The 20684-nt window shown below is 41.7% G+C and overlaps 3 protein-coding genes across 4 annotated transcripts; 1 reads left to right on the top strand and 2 right to left on the bottom strand.

Moving 5' to 3' along the window:
- Positions 1 to 336: 336 nt before the first annotated feature.
- Positions 337 to 7307, bottom strand: LOC121540277 (vacuolar protein sorting-associated protein 4B-like). The gene is made up of 11 exons (XM_041849034.2): positions 7102 to 7307; positions 6670 to 6781; positions 4581 to 4731; positions 4351 to 4412; positions 2953 to 3072; positions 2662 to 2818; positions 2345 to 2493; positions 2026 to 2107; positions 1610 to 1829; positions 1280 to 1420; positions 337 to 1184 (listed from the first exon to the last, which is right to left on the bottom strand). Exons 1-11 carry the CDS (start codon positions 7120 to 7122, stop codon positions 1083 to 1085), a joined length of 1317 nt encoding a protein of 438 aa, XP_041704968.1. The 5' UTR covers positions 7123 to 7307; the 3' UTR covers positions 337 to 1082.
- A 766-nt stretch (positions 7308 to 8073) lies between these two features.
- On the bottom strand, positions 8074 to 14881 carry LOC121540279 (ankyrin repeat domain-containing protein 29). Of its 2 annotated transcripts, XM_041849036.1 has the most exons (10): positions 14686 to 14881; positions 13171 to 13281; positions 12565 to 12663; positions 12208 to 12306; positions 11665 to 11763; positions 11067 to 11165; positions 10812 to 10910; positions 10534 to 10629; positions 8672 to 8770; positions 8074 to 8557 (listed from the first exon to the last, which is right to left on the bottom strand). In XM_041849036.1, the coding sequence occupies exons 1-10, from the start codon at positions 14695 to 14697 to the stop codon at positions 8474 to 8476; spliced, it is 897 nt and encodes a 298-aa protein (XP_041704970.1). In that variant the 5' UTR covers positions 14698 to 14881; the 3' UTR covers positions 8074 to 8473. The 2 variants fall into 2 exon arrangements, with proteins under 2 accessions (XP_041704970.1, XP_045063715.1); XM_045207780.1 differs by lacking the exon at positions 14686 to 14881 and having other exon boundaries at positions 13112 to 13263.
- A 2927-nt stretch (positions 14882 to 17808) lies between these two features.
- Positions 17809 to 20376, top strand: LOC121540278 (procathepsin L-like). Its single transcript, XM_041849035.1, has 8 exons — positions 17809 to 17883; positions 18090 to 18241; positions 18454 to 18576; positions 18842 to 19006; positions 19102 to 19323; positions 19499 to 19667; positions 19846 to 19951; positions 20085 to 20376. Exons 1-8 carry the CDS (start codon positions 17853 to 17855, stop codon positions 20182 to 20184), a joined length of 1068 nt encoding a protein of 355 aa, XP_041704969.1. The 5' UTR covers positions 17809 to 17852; the 3' UTR covers positions 20185 to 20376.
- Positions 20377 to 20684: the final 308 nt, after the last annotated feature.

The raw sequence follows: 20684 nt of genomic DNA, 5'->3' as shown, positions 1-20684 counted from the left end.
ACAATATGTAAACTGCTCAATTGAGAAAATAAAAGACTACTGTACATTGAGGTTTATACTTTTTTTTCTTGAAAATAAAAGTCTGAAGTTCTAGAAACACAGCTGTACACAATCATTACCAAGTAAGGAACTGTCTGAATATGTGTTTTTTATAGGGTATCTGAAGTTTCATTGGCTATAGTGGGAAGTGAGAGAGGATATACATTGATTCTTTTTCAAGGCACAACATGTACAACACATTTGAAGTGTGCAAAGATGTGGGAAGTACAATTTAAGGGGTCTAAAAACACTTGACCAAGGATTATTGCTCATTCAATTACTGATTTCCCTTCAAGATCAATAATCATTGGGTTTTATTACATTATGACATACCCCCACCAACCCATTCCAAAGTACTTTTACTTTCTTTTGACCAGCAAGGCACTCAGACTAACATCTTCTTTCAAAAACAGCATACAGAAAAACAATATGAATATACTCTACATGAAAACTGATGAAAGAAAATTGTAATCATTAAAGTTGCTGGTAGTTATGGTCCTCATCAATGAGTGCTGCTCCATCAACAGAGTCAAAATCACAGACATAGCCCTTCTTGGTAAGAAAAATGATATATTAAAAAAAAAGAGAAAACCTTGGTAAACAAGGTCCTAACACATTACAGTACAACAAAACAGGCAATCCTCATCCATCTTGTCAAACCATAGATGCACTTAAAGGAGTAAAGGCCTTTTGGAGTAGTTACTGTAATGCACAATAGCATGCATTGTTTGTTTGATGCCATCAAGGCCAAAACAGACACTTTAGTGTTTTAAACCATCAATTATAAATACTTTGCTTGAATCCATATTCTTTGAGACCATCACCATCTTCAACCTTATCTGTCTTTGTAAAAAAACAAAAAATATTATACTATGGGTATGTATTGGCAACTAACAAAATAAGTCAACAAATAAACATACATGAAACATGAAGCCCCTTTGCTACTTGTGGAGAGAAAGTAGAGTAGTAAATACAGGCCTGAGAACCAGTGGAGGAAAAGGATATGAGAAAGGAAAGTTGCTTTTGCATTATTTGGTTGAGTGTTAGCCCTCCTGACCAAAGTCCTCTGTGAACTTCTTGAGCTTGTCCAAGTCCTGCTCGTTCACAGTTGGCTTGGTGTTGTGCAGTGACCTCAGCATATCAGCCTGTGAACAGCACATCACAAGGGTCAGTTAGCATCACATACTTGCTCCCTCATGTTCAAAACCAAAAATATATATATTTCTGGGGTTCTTCTTACCATGCAAACAATCGGCTCCATGAGTTTCTCCCCATTAACATCCATCCAGGTCATCTCAATGGCGTCTGGATCTCCTGGTGAGCATGGGGTCAGGAGGTCGTCTACCACGAGGTTGGGATGGTTCCATGATGACCCTTGGACCTGGGTGTATGAAGGAGAACACATGGGCAGAAATGGGACATGGATTTGTGATTGCTGATGTTTCATTGACAGAGCATTCATATGACTCAATGCTTCCTTCACAACTATCAGATGATGAAAACTAAATCAATTAAAATTCACTGCACCTAGGTGAGCCCTGTCCCTGTTGAATGTCAGACTGTCACATACCCGTTTAAAGTGAGTGGCCGACTGCACCTTCCTGACTGGCTGCATGAGGGCGTCCCTTACGATGACACTGATGTCTGCTCCAGAGTAGCCTTCCGTCTTCTTACCCAGGGTCACATAGTCTGATTCAGTGAGCTCACTGGGGGTGGAGCCCAGATGCAGCTTGAACATGAAGGAGCGGGCGTGCTCCTCAGGCAGAGGGATGTAGATCCGCTTCTCAAACCTGAGGCACAGAAACACGACAGTGATATCTGATATGGGAATGTTCATATGGTGATGCAGCAAGGGTCATCCCATTCTTTATCTCTAAGGTTTAACAATCTGTTTAATAAGAGGCACTTGGTCCAAAAATTGTGAATAATACATCTTCACAATAAGATAAAGGACTTGAGATCATCAGAAGATAAATATACACTGACCTTCTCCTAATAGCAGAGTCCAGGGTCCAGGGGATGTTTGTGGCTCCTAGAACCAGGACTCCCTCATTGTCATTTCCAACACCTGGGAGAAGAGAGATAATTATTTAAATATACAGCTGATTCAGTCAAACGGAAAGCCAAAATCTAGCAAAAATATTGTAGTTTAGTTGTTCTGGTGACACCAACAAAAAGGTTCAATGCCAAATGACATAGTGGACAAAACAGTTGTGTCAATACTCAAGGTACAAGGTAAACAGGATCTGAGGCCAGGCTTTGTGTAAACTGTACAGTCTGTCAGCCTGGTGGCAGGCTCTCTCACCCTGCATCTGGACGAGGAACTCAGTCTTGATGCGGCGGGCTGCTTCACTCTCGTTCTCACTCCTGGATCCACACAGAGAGTCTATCTCGTCGATGAAGATGATGGAGGGCCTGTTCTCCCTGGCCAGGCTGAACAGGTTCTTCACCAACCTGAAGACAGAAAGAGTTGTGGAGAGTGAATATGAGAACAATGGACGGTGTGGGAGAAGAATACAGAGGAGAAGGAGAGAGATAGGTATGCATGAGCAATATCCTTTAAAATATTATATTGATTTGATTGCATAGCAACCTGCCCACCCTCCTTGCCCCATCACTCACTTTTCACTCTCCCCCAGCCACTTGGACACCAGGTCAGAGGAAGAGATAGAGAAGAAGGTGGAGTTGTTGGCTTCTGTGGCCACAGCCTTGGCCAGATAAGACTTCCCTGTACCAGGAGGGCCAAACAGCAGGATCCCTCTCCATGGAGTTCGCTTTCCTGGCCACCAAAGACAAATACACTCAGTTATTCTTTATGGAAAACGATTTACTCTTCAGATGCACTGCTGCAAGTCACAATACGTGTGTTAATATCTAGAATGTTATGTGTTGCATGAATTCCATAATCCATACCTGTGAAGAGGTGAGGGAATTTGATGGGCAAGATGACAGCTTCTTTAAGGGCCTCCTTTGCACCCTCAAGCCCAGCTACATCATTCCACTTGATGTTTGGCTTTTCCATGACGATGGCCCCTGTAACATAGATAGAAGTCGGTGAAATGTAGTACGGCAAATAGGGATGTAACAAATGTACAAATGTTCTTAACATTTAAAGTGCCATTTTCTTCTGTTTAAACATGTTTATGACATGTGAATTCACAATGCAGACATGGTCCTGTGTATGACCGCTAGGGGGCAATGCAGTTCAATCTACCACAGTCATGGCTACCAGACGGCGCTCACCTTACTGCTGTCCCCCACCCATTCAACAACGAAGGTAGTTAACGCCATCTTTAGGTTCTCTGCTGTGTGCCTCTCCTCCATGTTCTCAGTGGTTAGTACATGGGACTTCATGTCCCACTTCTCATCTAGGTGATGGCTCGTTGCAGTGATGTATGACAGCGTGTTCATAGACGTCCAACAATCTGTTGCTAACGCCACGTATGGTGTTTGAGATTTCGACCATTGTACTTGCAGAGCAATTATTGTACAATTTCTGTACAATGATTTTTTTACAATTTCACTGTACAACTTGTACAATCACTGTACAATCTTGTAGTTTGGTTCTAGATATGCCATCAGGGCATTGAAGCCGACATTCTGTACCATTGACAATGGCTGCATATCAACTGCAATGATTTCTGTAATCAGCGCTGTGATTTTCTCACTCCATCCCTTATCACACTTCTTTCATGTGAAGAGCCTTTCTAATGTCTGTTGTTGGGGGCCTGCGTTGCTGCCAGCAATGGGTTGGGTCTCACGGTCATGTTGTCTCCCTTTCAGATGTTTTAGTATTGCACTTGTTCTGCCTCTGCACTAGCTCAATTCCATCTCGCAAAGTTTGCATTTCACCACCTTCTCATTTAAATTCTTAAAGTATTGCCATAAAGGACTTCGCTGCTGTCGCTTCCCTGTCTCACTCTGACATTTGTCTAACTGTTAACAATGATGATGTGTGGAGTGCTTTATATCTGTTGGAAATAACTTGAAAGAAGCATTTCTCCTCCTACTCACATTCCAGCATTGTTAGGTTAAGTATTCATTATTTTTATTTGTTCCCCTTTATGATGATGATCGGGACCTGTTTGTGGTAGTTTTGTGATAACTGCACTGTGAACATCGTTTTTTGGTTAGGGATTTTTGTAAACGTTAATGATCCCAATTTCGTTTAAATGTTCACACTCCTAACGGCGAATATCGCTTTTTATCATACAAATCAAATACAGATTCAGTGTCACAGGGCTGCATCAAAGCTTTGTATGAGCCACACTAAAAATGCTGAAAAGTGAAGTAGCTGATGATATAACTGACCTGAGAGTTGATTTTTAAACTTCTTTTTCTCTGGGTCACCTTCACCTTCATCACTGTCATTCCTGCAAAATAAAAAGCAAAGTAGTTTGACCTCACTGTACTGATAAGGAGGCCCACCTAAGGGACACACAAAAATTATAAACACAGTCCAAAATAACCAAGAATCAGATCAGAATGAAGGATTGGTGAGGATTATAACAGGAATCTCAGGATTCCATATGCTCACTCACCCTTTATCATCAGAGCCGGACTCTTTGACAGGCTTGGCTGGAGGGGCCTTATCCTTCTTCTTCAAGTATTCCTTCAGCTTCTCTGCTCGATCCAGGTACTCTGCACACTTTGCCCTGATGCTCTGCTTGGCCTTGTCTCCCTGGGTCTCATCTGCAGGAAGAGGAAATGTAACACAGGTTGTCATCACATTATGTCCAAGGCTGGGTAATCTTCACACTTGGGTCATTCAATGTGAAACAAAACTGTTAAAGCTGTTTCCTGAAGAAATGATTTATGTTTATCCATAGCTCCTAATGGGGTCATTCAAAGTTCATTCCAAAGTCTAAGGTCATAATAATTTCAGTCACACATATACAGTGGGGAGAACAAATATTTGATACACTGCCGATTTTGCAGGTTTTCCTACTTACAAAGCATGTAGAGGTCTGTAATTTTTTATCATAGGTACACTTCAACTGTGAGAGACGGAATCTAAAACAAAAATCCAGAAAATCACATTGTATGATTTTTAAGTAATTAATTTGCATTTTATTGCATGACATAAGTATTTGATCACCTACCAACCAGTAAGAATTCCGGCTCTCACAGACCTGTTAGTCTTTCTTTAAGAAGCCCTCCTGTTCTCCACTCATTACCTGTATTAACTGCACCTGTTTGAACTCGTTACCTGTATAAAAGACACCTGTCCACACACTCAATCAAACAGACTCCAACCTCTCCACAATGGCCAAGACCAGAGAGCTGTGTAAGACCATCAGGGATACAATTGTAGACCTGCACAAGGCTGGGATGGACTACAGGACAATAGGCAAGCAGCTTGGTGAGAAGGCAACAACTGTTGGCGCAATTATTAGAAAATGGAAGAAGTTCAAGATGATGGTCAATCACCCTCGGTCTGGGGCTACATGCAAGATCTAACCTCGTGGGGCATCAATGATCATGAGGAAGGTGAGGGATTAGCCCAGAACTACACGGCAGGACCTGGTCAATGACCTGAAGAGAGCTGGGACCACAGTCTCAAAGAAAACCATTAGTAACACACTATGCCGTTATGGATCAAAATCCTGCAGCGCACGCAAGGTCCCCCTGCTCAAGCCAGCGCATGTCCAGGCCCGTCTAAAGTTTGCCAATGACCATCTGGATGATCCAGAGGAGGAATGGGAGAAGGTCATGTGGTTTGATGAGACAAAAATAGAGCTTTTTGGTCTAAACTCCACTCGCCGTGTTTGGAGGAAGAAGAAGGATGAGTACAACCCCAAGAACACCATCCCAACCGTGAAGCATGGAGGTGGAAACATTCTTTGGGGATGCTTTTCTGCAAAGGGGACAGGATGACTGCACCGTATTGAGGGGAGGATGGATGGGGCCATGTATCGTGAGATCTTGGCCAACAACCTCATTCCCTCAGTAAGAGCATTGAAGATGGGTCGTGGCTGGGTCTTCCAGCATGACAACGACCCGAAACACACAGCCAGGGCAACTAAGGAGTGGCTCCGTAAGAAGCATCTCAAGGTCCTGGAGTGGCCTAGCCAGTCTCCAGACCTGAACCCAATAGAACATCTTTGGAGGGAGCTGAAAGTCCGTATTGCCCAGCGACAGCCCCGAAACCTGAAGGATCTGGAGAAGGTCTGTATGGAGGAGTGGGCCAAAATCCCTGCTGCAGTGTGTGCAAACCTGGTCAAGACCTACAGGAAACGTATGATCTCTGTAATTGCAAACAAAGGTTTCTGTACCAAATGTTAAGTTCTAATTTTCTGATGTATCAAATACTTATGTCATGCAATAAAATGCAAATTAATTACTTAAAAATCATAATGTGATTTTCTGGATTTTTGTTTTAGATTCTGTCTCTCACAGTTGAAGTGTACCTATGATAAAAATTACAGACCTCTACATGCTTTGTAAGTAGGAAAACCTGCAAAATCGGCAGTGTATCAAATACTTGTTCTCCCCACTGTATCAGTAAATGAAAGTGAACAGAAAAACAAAGTAGCCTATGTGGATGTTCTGTGTTTGCAGTATAAATGCAAATGAAGAACTTGGAAACAGAAGTAACAGGAAGTTGAACTGAGATACAAGACAACTCACACTTAACAACATGAAGGAAGTACTGAATGGAATGCTGGTACAACCGGAGAGCTTCCTCGTAGTTTTTAGCCTTGTCCTCCTCTGCAGCCTTGCTTGCAAGATCTATTGCTTTCTGTAACATAATGCAGGGGCTATGTTAAAGAAGATCCATAACAGGAGAGGGTAGGGCATTAGCATGACGTCATGATCTTGTTCCGCAAGATGTCACAAAGGTATGTCAAAATGGCATTAGTAAATGGAAGATCAGTAATCATACACACTTAGTTGATACGAATTCATTAAATACTTTGGGTCAAGAGTCATATTAACTAGACAAAACTCATAATCACGGCATCTGAACCCACAGTAGACTAACGATACAATCCTGTTTTAGCTACAGTAGTTAGCTAACTGATTAATTTTGTTGTTGTCTCTAGCTTGACATTCACTCACCTGTAAATTGTTATTAGCCATGGGTGCTGGTTACGTACGATGGTCAAAATAACACACCGTAAAATGTCACTCGTCTCAGTAGATCAACGTGCAATAGCTATAATACGACGTTATTGGCTCTGGTTAGTGTTTTGTTGTCATTTTGGTGACAGTTCTTCAGTTCTTATTAATCTCTTCCGCATCAAGATATCGAGTGTCACTTCCGGCTATGTTGCACACGTGACATCAACACAAAAAGAGACGAGAGCTTTTTCTGACCCATCATTGTCAATTTACTGCGGTCAATTTCACAGCCTATTCTTAAAATGTATGCGCATTGCATATGCGAGAAATAAGGTCAGACAAAGAAGATCAGACACATTTTCATGGATTCAGTTTCTTGGTGATTTATATATACACTAGATGACACATTTTCATGGATTCAGTTTCTTGGTGATTTATATATACACTAGATGACAATTGAGGGCACTGTGTTGAAGCCGTCGTGGCTCCATCTTGGCACTCCCCAACTGTCGTAATTTTTTTGGGGAAACTATAGAAATTGATTTATTAACGTCTACATTCATTTTTGCCACATTTACTCTATTACAGACACCTTAATGCATACTTTAAAATTATATCATGTGAGCTAAACAAAATCTTTACATATATAAAAACATTTTCCTTAAAAGTATAATTTTTTGAGATTACTAATGTTACTTTGCCCACTACAACAACAACATACTTAAATACATGTAATTTTGTCCTTGAAACATTTAATTGAAATACCGTAGAATTCTATTCATTCCTATGGAGGACTACTCCTACTGAGGAGTGCCAATATGGCCGACCGGTGGCTTCAAAGTCTGTCAATGGCCAATACGTAGCATATGCAAATCCAGGGTTTATATAGATCACTGGTACCAATGGTAAGTACACTGACCTCTAGTGACTTGTTGTTATTATAGCATGTTACTGACTTGGTCACAGGACTATTTTTTTATTTCACATTAATCTTTTATTGAAATTGCAGAAATAAAAAATTGCAAAATATTTAGAAATATTACAGCACCAGGGATAAAATATTTTAGAAACAGAAACTATACAGCAAAGTTAGAACAACACCTCAAAGGAAAGGATGTACATGGCAAAAGAACTCTAGCCACAAACGGATGCATTTTGGTAGTAGGCTACATATTGAACCATCCTCATAGATATGTCCAGTTTCGGTTACTCTAAATAGCATTGTATTTTCTGAAGCTGCAAATGAAAGCAATAACCATAAGTATTGTAGTGTGACTGAATCCTGTTGGTTTGTTCTCAGTTGTTCGGAGCCCTCAGCGCATTTCTCTCCATAAAACAACCATGGTCTAAGGTGGGAACTAGGGTTTCATCATATACTTCCATTTAAGATTTGCGGTCGCAGAGCACTCAGGATGCGATCACTCTTTGTAAGATCTGCTGGTAGTTCATTGTTCTGCAAAGAAAACAAAACAAGTCATTACAAAATAATCAACCCGAACGACATCCTAAAATGCATTCTTCTCCTCTACTTTTCTTCTTCTCCCTTGTACACACTGCTGTGATTTACCTTGTTGGGTAGCGTGGGGTCTGCATTGGCCCCGAGCAGAAGTTTTACACTTTTATGATTGCCACCCATGACAGCAGCGTGGAGGACTGTGGAACCATTCTGGAGAAATGGAATGGTGAGGCCACTTGTAACTAATGGCTGTTTCTTATCACTAAAACACTGACAATGTTTTACAATACAATGTTTCACAATATACAGTACCAGCCAAAAGTTTGGACACACCTACTCATTCAAGGGTTTTTATTTATTTGTACTATTTTCTATATTGCAGAATAATAGTGAAGACATCAAAACTATGAAATAACACATATGGAATCATGTAGTAACCAAAAAAAAGTGTTAAACAAATCAAAATGTATTTTATATTTGAGATTCTTTAAATAGCCACCCTTTGCCTTGATGACAGCCTTGCACACTCTTGGCATTCTCTAAACCAGCTTCACCTGGAATGCTTTTCCAACAGTCTTGAAGGAGTTCCCACATATGCTTAGCACTTGTTGGCTGCTTTTCCTTCACTCTGCCGTCCGAGTCATCCCAAACCATCTCAATTGGGTTGAGGTCGGGGGATTGTGGAGGCCAGGTCATCTGATGCAGCACTCCATCACTCTCCTTCTTGGTCAAATAGCCCTTACACAGCCTGGAGGTGTGTTGGGTCATTATCCTGTTGAAAAACAAATGATAGTCCCACTAAGCCCAAACCAGATGGATGGCGTACCACTGTAGAATGCTGTGGTAGCCATGCTGGTTAAGTGTGCCTTGAATTCTAAATAAATCACAGACAGTGTCACCAGCAAAGCACCCCCACACCATAACACCACCTCCTCCATGCTTTACGGTGGGAACTACACATGAGGAGATCATCCGTTCACCCACACCGCGTCTCACAAAGACATGGCGGTTGGAACCAAAAATCTCAAATTTGGACACCAGACCAAAGGACACATTTCCACCGGTCTAATGGCCATTGCTCGTGTTTCTTGGCCCAAGCAGGTCTCTTCTTATTATTGGTGTCCTTTAGTAGTGGTTTCTTTGCAGCAATTCGACCATGAAGGCCTGATTCACACAGTCCCCTCTGAACAGTTAATGTTAAGATGTGTCTGTGACTTGAACTCTGTGAAGCATTTATTTGGGCTGCAATTTCTGAGGCTGGTAACTCTAATGAACTTATCCTCTGCAGCAGAGGTAACTCTTGGTCTTCCATTCCTGTGGTGGTCCTCATGAGATCCAGTTTCATCATAGCACTTGATGGTTTTTGCGACTGCACTTGAAGATGCACTTGAAATGTTCCATATTGACTGACCTTCATGTCTTAAAGTAATGATGGACTGTCGTTTCTCTTTGGTTATTTGTGCTGTTCTTGCCATAATATGGACTTGGTCTTTTACCAAATAGGGCTACCTTCTGTATACCCCCCCTACCTTGTCACAACACAACTGATTGGCTCAAATGCATTAAGAAGGAAAGAAATTCCACAAATTAACTTTTAAGAAGGCACACCTGTTAATTGAAATGCATTCCAGGTGACTACCTCATGAAGCTGGTTGAGAGAATGCCAAGAGTGTGCAAAGCTGTCATCAAGGCAAATGGTGGCTATGTGAAGAATCTCAAATATAACATATATTTTGATTTGTTTAACACTTTTTTGGTTACTACATTATTCCATATGTTTTATTTCATAGTTTTAATGTCTTCACTATTATTCTACAATGTAAAAAATAGTAAAAATAAAGAAAAACCCTTGAATGAGTAGGTGTGTCCAAACCTTTGACTGGTAGTGTACTTCTGAATAAAAACTACTCCTCTGGGTCATGGCCAGAGTCAAGAGATGACAAAGAGCAAGCATCACTGCCTAGATATCTTACCTTGAGAAGGCCCATTGAAGGGGAAAACTTGAGGAGCTCCTCAATGACACTGTTGTGTCCTTTGAAAGCTGCCTTGAATAATGCAGTTGACCCGTCCTTCAATAAGATCAAAAGAAACATGAGACATTGACATTTTAATTCCCCATTCAATATATAATAAGCCTTACAAAAAGAAATGCATTTCAATACATGACTTGATTGAATATATTGATGGAGGACAATCATCTTGTCTTCGTCAACCCACTGGGTACCCACTGGGTTGCTAAAGGACAACATACTTTTCTGTCAGCATCCCGATCTGCACCACGCAGAAGTAAAACCTTCACTACTTCACTGTGTCCCATCTGGGCTGCCATCCACAGGGGGACTGTGCCATCCTGGAGAGGGGGGTTAGTGAGGGAGGGGGTGAGAGAAAGAGAAGGGAGAAAAGTGAAATGGAGAGAAAATACAAGCAGGAAGAGGGTGAGAAGAGAGATGAAGAAGTCAGTCCCTCTAATGAAGTCCTCTATTATTGTATGGGGGAGTGGCCTCACCTCCCTAGGGTGGTTAACTTTGGCTCCAGTTGACAGCAGTTGACGTATGACAGTCACATGCCCCTCCTGGGAAGCAAGGAAGAGTGGGGTGGCACCATCCTGAAGCATGATATTAGAAACATGTCACATCAGCAAAGCAACTGCATGACAAAGTTATGCAATGTATGGCTTGTTCATGAATAGTAACATATAGAATGGCACTGTTGTGGGTACAATGGATCGTATGTATGACAGGGGTCATAGATGGGCCATCTGCCTTATAGAAAGGAGAGACACGGAGGCAAAAAACACACTATTGTCAATCACCAATATCAGAACTAGTAGTGAGCAGAGAATCACTACTGTGTTGAAATTCATGTAAGCCTTACTGTATCGTTTTCATACAAACATGTAACATAGTTACACTGAGCAATCCAATCCTTTCTATGTGGTGCATAAAACAAAATGCATCTCATGTCTGACCTAGCGGTAACCTGAGAGGGTCTCCCACTGGGATTTTGGTGTGTTGTGGACTACAGCATTGGACACTGTGGGGCTCTGCAGGAGTGTGGGAAAAGGACAGACATAGTGAGATGAGATAGGTGTTAGGGATGCTCACATGCAGCTGGTCATGAACATTGGCTCCATTCTTCAACAGAGTGTCTACCACCTTAGAGTGGCCATACTGACAGGCTGCAGAGAGGGCTGTGCCACCATCCTGCCAAACCATGACAACAGATTAGCCACATATCCTGCAGTGACTGGCACATGGAGTCTCTCTCTCTCTCTCTCTCTCTCTCTCTCTCTCTCTCTCTCTCTCTCTCTCTCTCTCTCTCTCTCTCTCTCTCTCTCTCTCTCTCTCTCTCTCTCTCTCTCTCTCTCTCTCTCTCTCTCTCTCTCTCTCTCTCTCTCTCTCTCTCTCTCTCTCTCTCTCTCTCTCTCTCTCTCTCTCTCTCTCTCTCTCTCCTCTCTCTCTCTCTCTCTCTCTCTCTCTCTCTCTCTCTCTCTCTCTCTCTCTCTCTCTCTCTCTCTCTCTCTCTCTCTCTCTCTCTCTCTCTCTCTCTCTCTCTCTCTCTCTCTCTCTCTCTCTCTCTCTCTCTCTCTCTCTCTCTCTCTCTCTCTCTCTCTCTCTCTCTCTCTCTCTCTCTCTCTCTCTCTATACCTTTGTCTGGAATTCAGTCGAGGCACCAAATTCAAAGAGGAGCTTCACTACTTCATTGTGTCCCTGCTGGGAAGCGAAGAAGAGGGCAGTGGAGCCTGTCTGATTGTAGAAACATGCATTCAATGTCAGAAAGACCTTAAAAGGACATACACATTTTCTCAATGCTTCAAACATCTTTACTGCTTATTGTTTCTACTTTAGTCTCAAAGCAACATCAATAATGCAACGCTCATTTCAGGCGCCGTGCTGTGTACTCTATGGAAAAGCAGATGGTTGCAGTTTATCAACGGTCAGCACTAAAACCAAGGTATTTCTTATAATGACAGCGAGGTGTACTAAAGTGGGAGTCTACCGTACCTCTCTCTGCAGGTTAATGTCAGCTCCCTGCATGATCAGCTCCCTGGCACAGTCACTGTGGCCACTGTAGGACGCCACCATCAGGGCTGTGGTGCCAAACTGGAAAGAGATCAAGGCATCACAATCAATCAACACCTCAGTCCAGTCAGATCATTGTCTACATGTCATTCAAACTGCACATGAAATAAACCTGGAGGTCTAGATGTTTTGTTTTGTTTGGCAAGTGTTTTGATTCTCCTCCAGACAACATAACACACCCCTCCAAAGTACCACCCCTTGTCTGATGCTCCACCCAATCATTCACATTCCCTAATCTCTAAAGAAAGTTGCTGAAACATACTTGAACTTATCAGCAGAGACTTTACATAGCATTACATTTCAAATAGCACACAACAATAAACAATTAGATGTGACACATGGAAACTGCAAGCACCTGAACATGAGCGGACCTACAACACATTATTAAGACATACATACAACCGCGCACACACACACACACACACACACACACACACACACAAGTTGTAGCTCTCTCTTTCTCTCCTACCACAGGTGGTTTATAGGTAAAGCGTGCAGCTGAGCCGCCAGGGCATGCAGCGTCCGTACACTGTCTCTGCAGTCGGCATCCACTCGGCCACTGTTGAGCAGTAACTGAAGCAGGGCCAAGTTCCCCTTCCGAGCTGCCCAAAACACAGCGTTAGCCAGGGGCGTCTCCTTCTGCAGGACAAACACACATGATACAACAGACACGTGTCAGATAACAGACCTGTAACCAGACTAAAAGACACTATCTACAGTATCATCTCAGAAGGCAAAATTTGGCAAGCAATTTCTTTGCTTGTATTGGTCAGACAATGGAGGTTATAGACAAAACCATTTCAAATGAGTTGCATTCAGGCTCTTCCTGTTCACAATCAATATGAGAATCAATATGGACAGAGGCTCTTTGCACACATCGATTATGCTCTTGCATTGGGTATGTTGTGGTTATATGGTCTCTGGTCTGGTTGTGTGTGGTCTCTAAGAGTCTAGCTCCCACCCACTTATGTTGGTCCAAATGAATCTGGGTAAATTTTACACAGACAAGAAAAAGTGGGTGTGTCGGTGGGCATATAACGCAAACGTCTAGCAACCCAAAGGTTGTGTCTGAATTTCATCACGGACAACTTTATAATTTTTGCAACTTTTCAAATACGTACTACTTTTTAGCTACTTTTCAACTACTTAGCACGTTGGCTAACCCTAACCTTAACCCTTTTCGCTAACCCTTCCCCTAACCTAGCTATGATTAGGTTGTCATGTCACTGCCATCTGGTCTCAGAGCATTTCGTATTATTCTGTATGTAAATCCGAGACGCCTTAGGATTGTTTGTACTAATTTGTGGATGTCCCATCATCCATTTCTTATGATATGTTACAAATTACAATTCGTATGATGTTACGAATTTGCGAAAAAATTTACAATATGTTACGATTTCCCAAAACGTATGATATGTTACGAATTCCAATTTGTTGTTGCTAACTTTGGCTAGGTGGCTAACGTTAGTCAGGTCATAAGGGCATGACTAACTGCTCGTTCAAAACAACTGGGAACTCGGAAAATACGAGGTCAAATCATGATGTCAGTGATCTTCAGGTCGGAAAGTCGGAGCTCTAGAAAGAGGCCCGAGTTGGATGACCATTCAAATCGATTTTTCCCAGTCAGAGCTTGTTTATTTCCAAGTTCCCTGTTGTTTTCAACCCACTGAAGTCAGAAGTCGGAGATTTCCAAGTTCCTAGTTGTTTTGAACCCGGCATATGTCCGGGAAGACCATGACCACGAAGGTCAAGCAGCAGATCTAATTTCCTTAAAGACGTTATTATTGCGAGCAAGCCCCTGCGGTCTATTACGTGCGCATAACTCATCATAGGCCTATTCATAACAGCACAGATTAGAAGCCATGGCCGCAAAGAAAGTAAGCATTCGTAGTGAGTAGATTCATTCCAAGCTTGTTTAGAGTTAGCCTATGCAGTAGTAGCTGTAGCTCTAGTTTAGATCCCTGTAATATGGATATCTATATACCGTGGAGTTGAGTCAACTCAGCTACCTATGCAGGAAAAACAGGAGAACGTGGAGATTACCTTTAACGACATCCTGCAGACCTCATTCGTGACTCATATTTCTTGCGTATGCAAAAAAATTGCGATGGGTTTAACTGTAATAACTGGCTATAATTCGTTTTGCCACACTGACTGCTCCAGGGGTGTCGGCGCGCCGTTGGAAAAACAACACGCTGCCAATCCTCTGCAGTGCCGCGAGTCACGACCGCTGCAGCTCTGTCTGCTCACTGTCTCGATTCCTTGGAGTCGTTCGTTCAACCAAATGAAACGAGTTCGATTCTATTACCGTTTCATTTTGGGGGTAGTAGTTGGTTTATCATGAGGCAAAATAGGCTGTTATTTTATATCTGGCACAAGGTTTTGTTACATTCGAGGTAGTGTAGGATTATAGTCCTGACTAATTAATTAATTTATATAGCATTTGTAGGCCTACATATTGCTAAAATGTGGTGAATCTGTGTTTGAGGAAAGAACTGTGTTTACCTAATTATTTACCTGGTAACTAATTATGTTTTCTTATTGGCCAATGCATTCATTGTGTTGGATAACCTTATCTGACTCCATCCACGTATCCAGTCCTTGCTCCTAACACCCCTAATCCAGTCCTTGCTCCTAATGCCCCTAAACTCCAGAAAGTCAGCCATACAACTGTAGTAGGGGAGAGTGAGGTAAATTGAGCCATTTTAGACATTCAGTATCATTCTGTCGAGGGAAATATAGTATTTTTTCTAACAAAGATATCAACATATTTTTCAGGATGTTGTGTATCCCTGGAAATACACAGAATTTATGTAAACATTATAGTTTTGAGAAAAAGTGCTCTCTTGTCACAACTTAACCTGTGTATGGGGGGCACAATTTACCCCAGCTAATGTTCTGAATAAAAGGGCAACTACACTCTCCACATTTTTGGGGGATTTTTCCCAGACAAAAAAATGGCCTCCTGATGTGGTTTAAGCATTGTTGTGGAGCCGTTTGGACATTGTTTGGCAAAAGTAGAGTATACCCACTTCTCCAGTCACCACTACACCCCTGTATTAGCCCACACAGCTACGGATATATTTTTGTAGGTTTAGGACCTCATATTGAAGCATATAGAGATCCCAACTGATGTATAGAGCAATCTTAAAATGATCTACTTTGCTTTAGATACAAGCATCATGAAACCTCTAACATATTCATTTGACTTGCGGAAAATCCGTTTTTTGGACCTAACTTAACGGACCTAACTTAAAAGCTTAACACTTTTTCCATGTGGTTTCTTCCTTCACAGACTCCATGAAATTATGACCTCTTCCTAAGTATTTGGTCAAACGGTTAATTGTATGGTTTCCTAGAAACAATGGTGGCTCAATTTACCCCTTTGGCGCTCCCCTACTCGGATCTTACAGTAGATCTTACAGTAGTGTCTGTGCTGTGACACAGGCTACCCTGCATTCTTGGATGTTGAGCAGCTATTACTGCACCCAGCTGTTTCAAAGGTATTATTAGTTTGTGACAAACTTTGGGACGGAGAAGAAACATGACTACTCACATGAAAAAATACTATAGTATACTATGGTTTAAATACTATAGTATTCACTGTAGTGTTTTTGCTGACTTTACTATAGTATTCACTGCAGTATTTACTGTAGTATACTGTTGTATTCACAGTTAACTATATAAATACTGTGGTCAAATAAGACTGTAGTATATACTATAGTAATTAATGCAGTGTTTTTGCAGCTTGTAGTATACTGTAGAATTTACTGTAGTGTTTTTGCAGACTGTAGTATACTGTAGTATTTACTGTAGTGTTTTTGTGGACATTACTGTAGTATTTACTATAGTGTTTTTGTTTTATTATCTTTGACATAGAAGTGGAGGCGTTCTCCTTCAGGATACCTACTGGAGAAATACTAAATGAGCACATTTTCCATAACCTGTAGGTAGCACAGGAGGCTGCTGAGCGGAAGACAGCTCATAATAATGTCTGGAACAGAGCAAATGATTCCGCTCCAACCATTAGCACGAGCCCATCCTCCCCAATTAAGGTGCCACCAAACTCCTGTGGTTGGTTGGTTGGTTGGTTGGTTGGTTGGTTGGTTGGTTGGACGGACGGACGGACTGGGGTCTGAACGGATAGTTCAGAGCTTTTGCTCTTTTCTATAACCTTTAGGGAACACAATATGGTGTATACTTGGCATGTAGGTTTCTCACTTATGGGTGGCACAAATTGTGATATAGGGGAGGAGAATGGGCAGGGTATATGCAAATTAAATACTGTAGTATTTAATATAGTTTAAAAAGTGTAGTGTTTTTGCGGACATTACTGTAGGATTTACTCAGTGTTTTTTTCCGGACAATACTGTAGTATTTACTGTAATATTCTACAGTATAATACAACATTCTATAGTAAGTACTACACATTATCAAGGGATACTACAGTGTGTAGTGTAGTATTCTACAGTATACTACAGTTTACTATAGAATTCTATAGTAAGTACTGTAGTATTCTATAGTAAACTGTAGTAGTTTTTCATGTGGGATATGCTGGTCATTCAAGCTTCAGTGATGCAATGGGTGCCTGGGCCTACACAACCGCACAGCCTACTCTTAGAAAAAAAGGTGCTTCGGCTGTCCCCATAGGAGAACCCTATGGAGAATCCTTTTTGGTTCCAGGTAGAATCCTTTTGGTTCCAGGTAGAACCCTTTTGGGTTCCACATAGAACCAAAAATGATTATACCTGGAATCGAAAAGGGTTCTCCTATGGGGACAGCCAAATAACCCCTTTGGAACCCTTTTTTCTAAGAGTGTATCACTAAAATATCAGGGTGCATAATTGCAGGTAGCCTGTGTAAGTAGAAGTTGTTTTGATTACTATTTAGTTGTAAGCTTGTAATTGGCAGGTTTTTAGAGATGAGCTGTATATAGAGTAGGCTATCATATTTTCTTGGCACTGCTAAGCTGTTTTTGTGATGAGTTCCAAAAAACTGATATGGGCTACTTTGAATAGTGACATGCTGTGTTTACAGTCTGTTGCCTGGGATTGTCTAATAAGAGGGTTTCTGTCCCCTGTTGCCACCTCCCTCTTGTGTGTAGGTGATGGGGATTCAGACAGGCCCAAGGGTAGCACACCCTCCATCACAGGCAATAAAAGAGGGGGTGATGACCAGTCACGGTCAGAGTGTGGAGTTAGTCTCAGAACATGAAGACAAGACAGCCCAACTTTCCATCAGGTGAGTGCCAGGTTATTGACATTCATTTAGCCTAATTTCCTTTCATGATTTCATTGTTTTAATAACATAACATTCAGAATCGCAGAGCATTTATAGTGTTTCCATAGAATTCTCTATCTAATATTGTATAAATTGCAGCAAAGTAATTTACAACAGAACACAATACATTTGGTGAAATACTGTACTCTGATCATCCATCGCTCCAGTCCAATGGGCCAGCCACATGGGGAGAGCTGTGCTGCTCTCTCTCCTCCTGTCTGATCCTCTCCACGTGGCATCAGACTCAGATGAGGAGGTGCAGGGGCCATCAGAGTGGCAAACATGGAAGAGGAGCAACGGTGTGTCCTACGACGAGAAGGTTAGATGGTATTTTATACACATACTCGTAGACACAGACTGTATAAACAAACACACCCCAATAATTACTCTAGACGTAGGCTATTCATCTGCATATTGGCCTACATGAAGACGCATTGTAAACATTTAGGAATTCATTCCATCCCTCCCAGACACACACCGTAACAATAATCAACTACTTTATTTGTTTGTTCATTCTGTTCTTTCCTGAAGCGGGATGACATTGAGAGGATGGCCATATGGGAGAACAACATGAGAGTGATTGATGAGAATAATAACAGTTTTCTCAGAGGGACAAAGATGTTCACCATGGCCATGAATAAATATGGGGACCTGGTAAGTGGCCATCATCATCTTCACTTCTCTTTAGTACAGGATGTTATAGTCCAAGATACTTCATGGATACTCATGATCCACTTTGAGCAATTTCAACTGAGAGCTGCAACATTCCCATTTCTGTTCTAATTTCTGTTCATTTGTATACATTATGAGAGATTGTTCTCATTGCAGTGTATTGAAACAGTATTTTCCCATTTTTCATTGATTCCTTCATACATTTCATTCTAAATCACTTTGGAATTTCTCTGTCTTCAATGCGTAGACAAGGCACGAATACAAGCGTTTGCAAGGTGCCATGATAAATAGCAAAATAAAGAGAGGAGGGACGAATGCATCCGCTCGAAAGCTCCGTGCCAGTGCTCAGAAGTTAGGGTCTGTTACCGTTGACTACAGATCCACGGGCTATGTCACTGAAGTCAAAGACCAGGTGAGGCTTTTCTTTAGAAAATTCTGGAAGTAGAATTTCAGTCCAAACTAGGAAGGGATTTTAAATCCACACTGTCTATTGATTTCTCCTCACAGGGCTATTGTGGCTCCTGCTGGGCCTTTAGCACTACGGGGGCCATCGAGGGACAGATATTCAAGAGGACAGGTCAGCTGGTGTCTTTGAGTGAGCAGAACCTTGTGGACTGCTCCAAGCCCTATGGCACCTATGGCTGCAGTGGTGCCTGGATGGCTAATGCCTATGAATATGTGGTTCAGAATGGGCTTCAGTCCACAGACACCTACCCCTACACATCAGTGGTAAGAGTCTGACTGGGGACATCCCTGACCATGTACACCAATGTTACATAATGTTAATAGCAACTTATATACAGCCGTAAAAGAGATCCAGGTCTCAGTCTGTTTTTCCCTGTTAAAATAAAGATGATTTAAGAAGTACAATGGTTGAGGATAAAACACTTTTCTGTATTTCTAGGACACCCAACCCTGTTTCTACGACAGCAGTCAGTCGGTTGCCAGCATCACTGGTTACATGTTCATACCCACTGGAGATGAGCAGGCCCTGGCTGACGCTGTGGCAACCATTGGTCCAATCACTATCGCTGTGGATGCAGATCACCCAAGCTTCATGTTCTACAGTTCAGGTTGGTCTTCACTGAATTCCTTGAAGGTGGTAGACAGCTAAATGTAGTGTTTTGTTTCCCATGACTGTACATATTAACTTTGATAGTCCAGTTAAAGGTTTTTGATTCCATAAAAAAAAATGCATTTGCCCTATCTGAGCTTGCCTCATTGTAACCAGAGCTATTATTGGTCAAACAGGAATATATGAGGAGCCAAGCTGTAACCCCAACAACCTCAGTCATGCGGTGCTGCTGGTTGGCTATGGCTCTGAAGGGGGGCAAGACTATTGGATAATCAAAAACAGGTGGGTGAATCACAGACGGGAGTGACATGGTTTACATTCTAACAAAATATAATAGTTGGGTTACTTTTTAATATACATATATGTAGGACATTTGTTGTACATAAATGTATGCCTGTTTTCCTTTTCTTCCCAGCTGGGGTACTGCATGGGGAGAGAGTGGCTACATGCGAATGATCCGGAATGGCAGCAACACTTGTGGCATCGCAAGCTACGCTCTGTATCCTATTTTATGAACCATATAAGTGATAAAGTGTCAGAGACAGAACACATCATCTTGGTGTTGGATAGGTTGTCAGAGGTTAATATTGATTTGGTTTATTTGTGGGGGTGATGGTGCCAAGTATTCTGTCTTCTATACTGTATTACTCTGAGCAATGCTATGGCCGTATTGCACTGTGAAAGAGAATAAAGTTAAATTGAATTGACATTTGACTGCGATTGTTTTTTTCGATTTCGACCGACTGTGTCAGGCAGGTCCAGAATTTTGATGTTACTATTGAAAGTTTTGGATATAGCATTGAATACAGGACTGGATATAGCACTAGATATTGTGCATCAAGGTATCTGATTGCTTGTGTTGAATTTTGAAGGTATATCCTTGCACAGCGAGGCCTCTTGAGAAAGCCCTTTCAATCTGCCAGAATGTCAAACAGTCTGCAGGAGGCGACGTAGGCGTGGGAACATAATCAGTGTGTAAGCAACGCTAGACTCTAGATTGTTTTTGATTTCCTTG

Source organism: Coregonus clupeaformis, chromosome 26, assembly GCF_020615455.1.
Source record: "Coregonus clupeaformis isolate EN_2021a chromosome 26, ASM2061545v1, whole genome shotgun sequence".
Taxonomy (NCBI): Eukaryota; Metazoa; Chordata; class Actinopteri; order Salmoniformes; family Salmonidae; genus Coregonus; species Coregonus clupeaformis.
The sequence above is the reverse complement of the archived record's forward strand: the minus strand, read 5'-3'. Positions and strand labels throughout refer to the sequence as shown.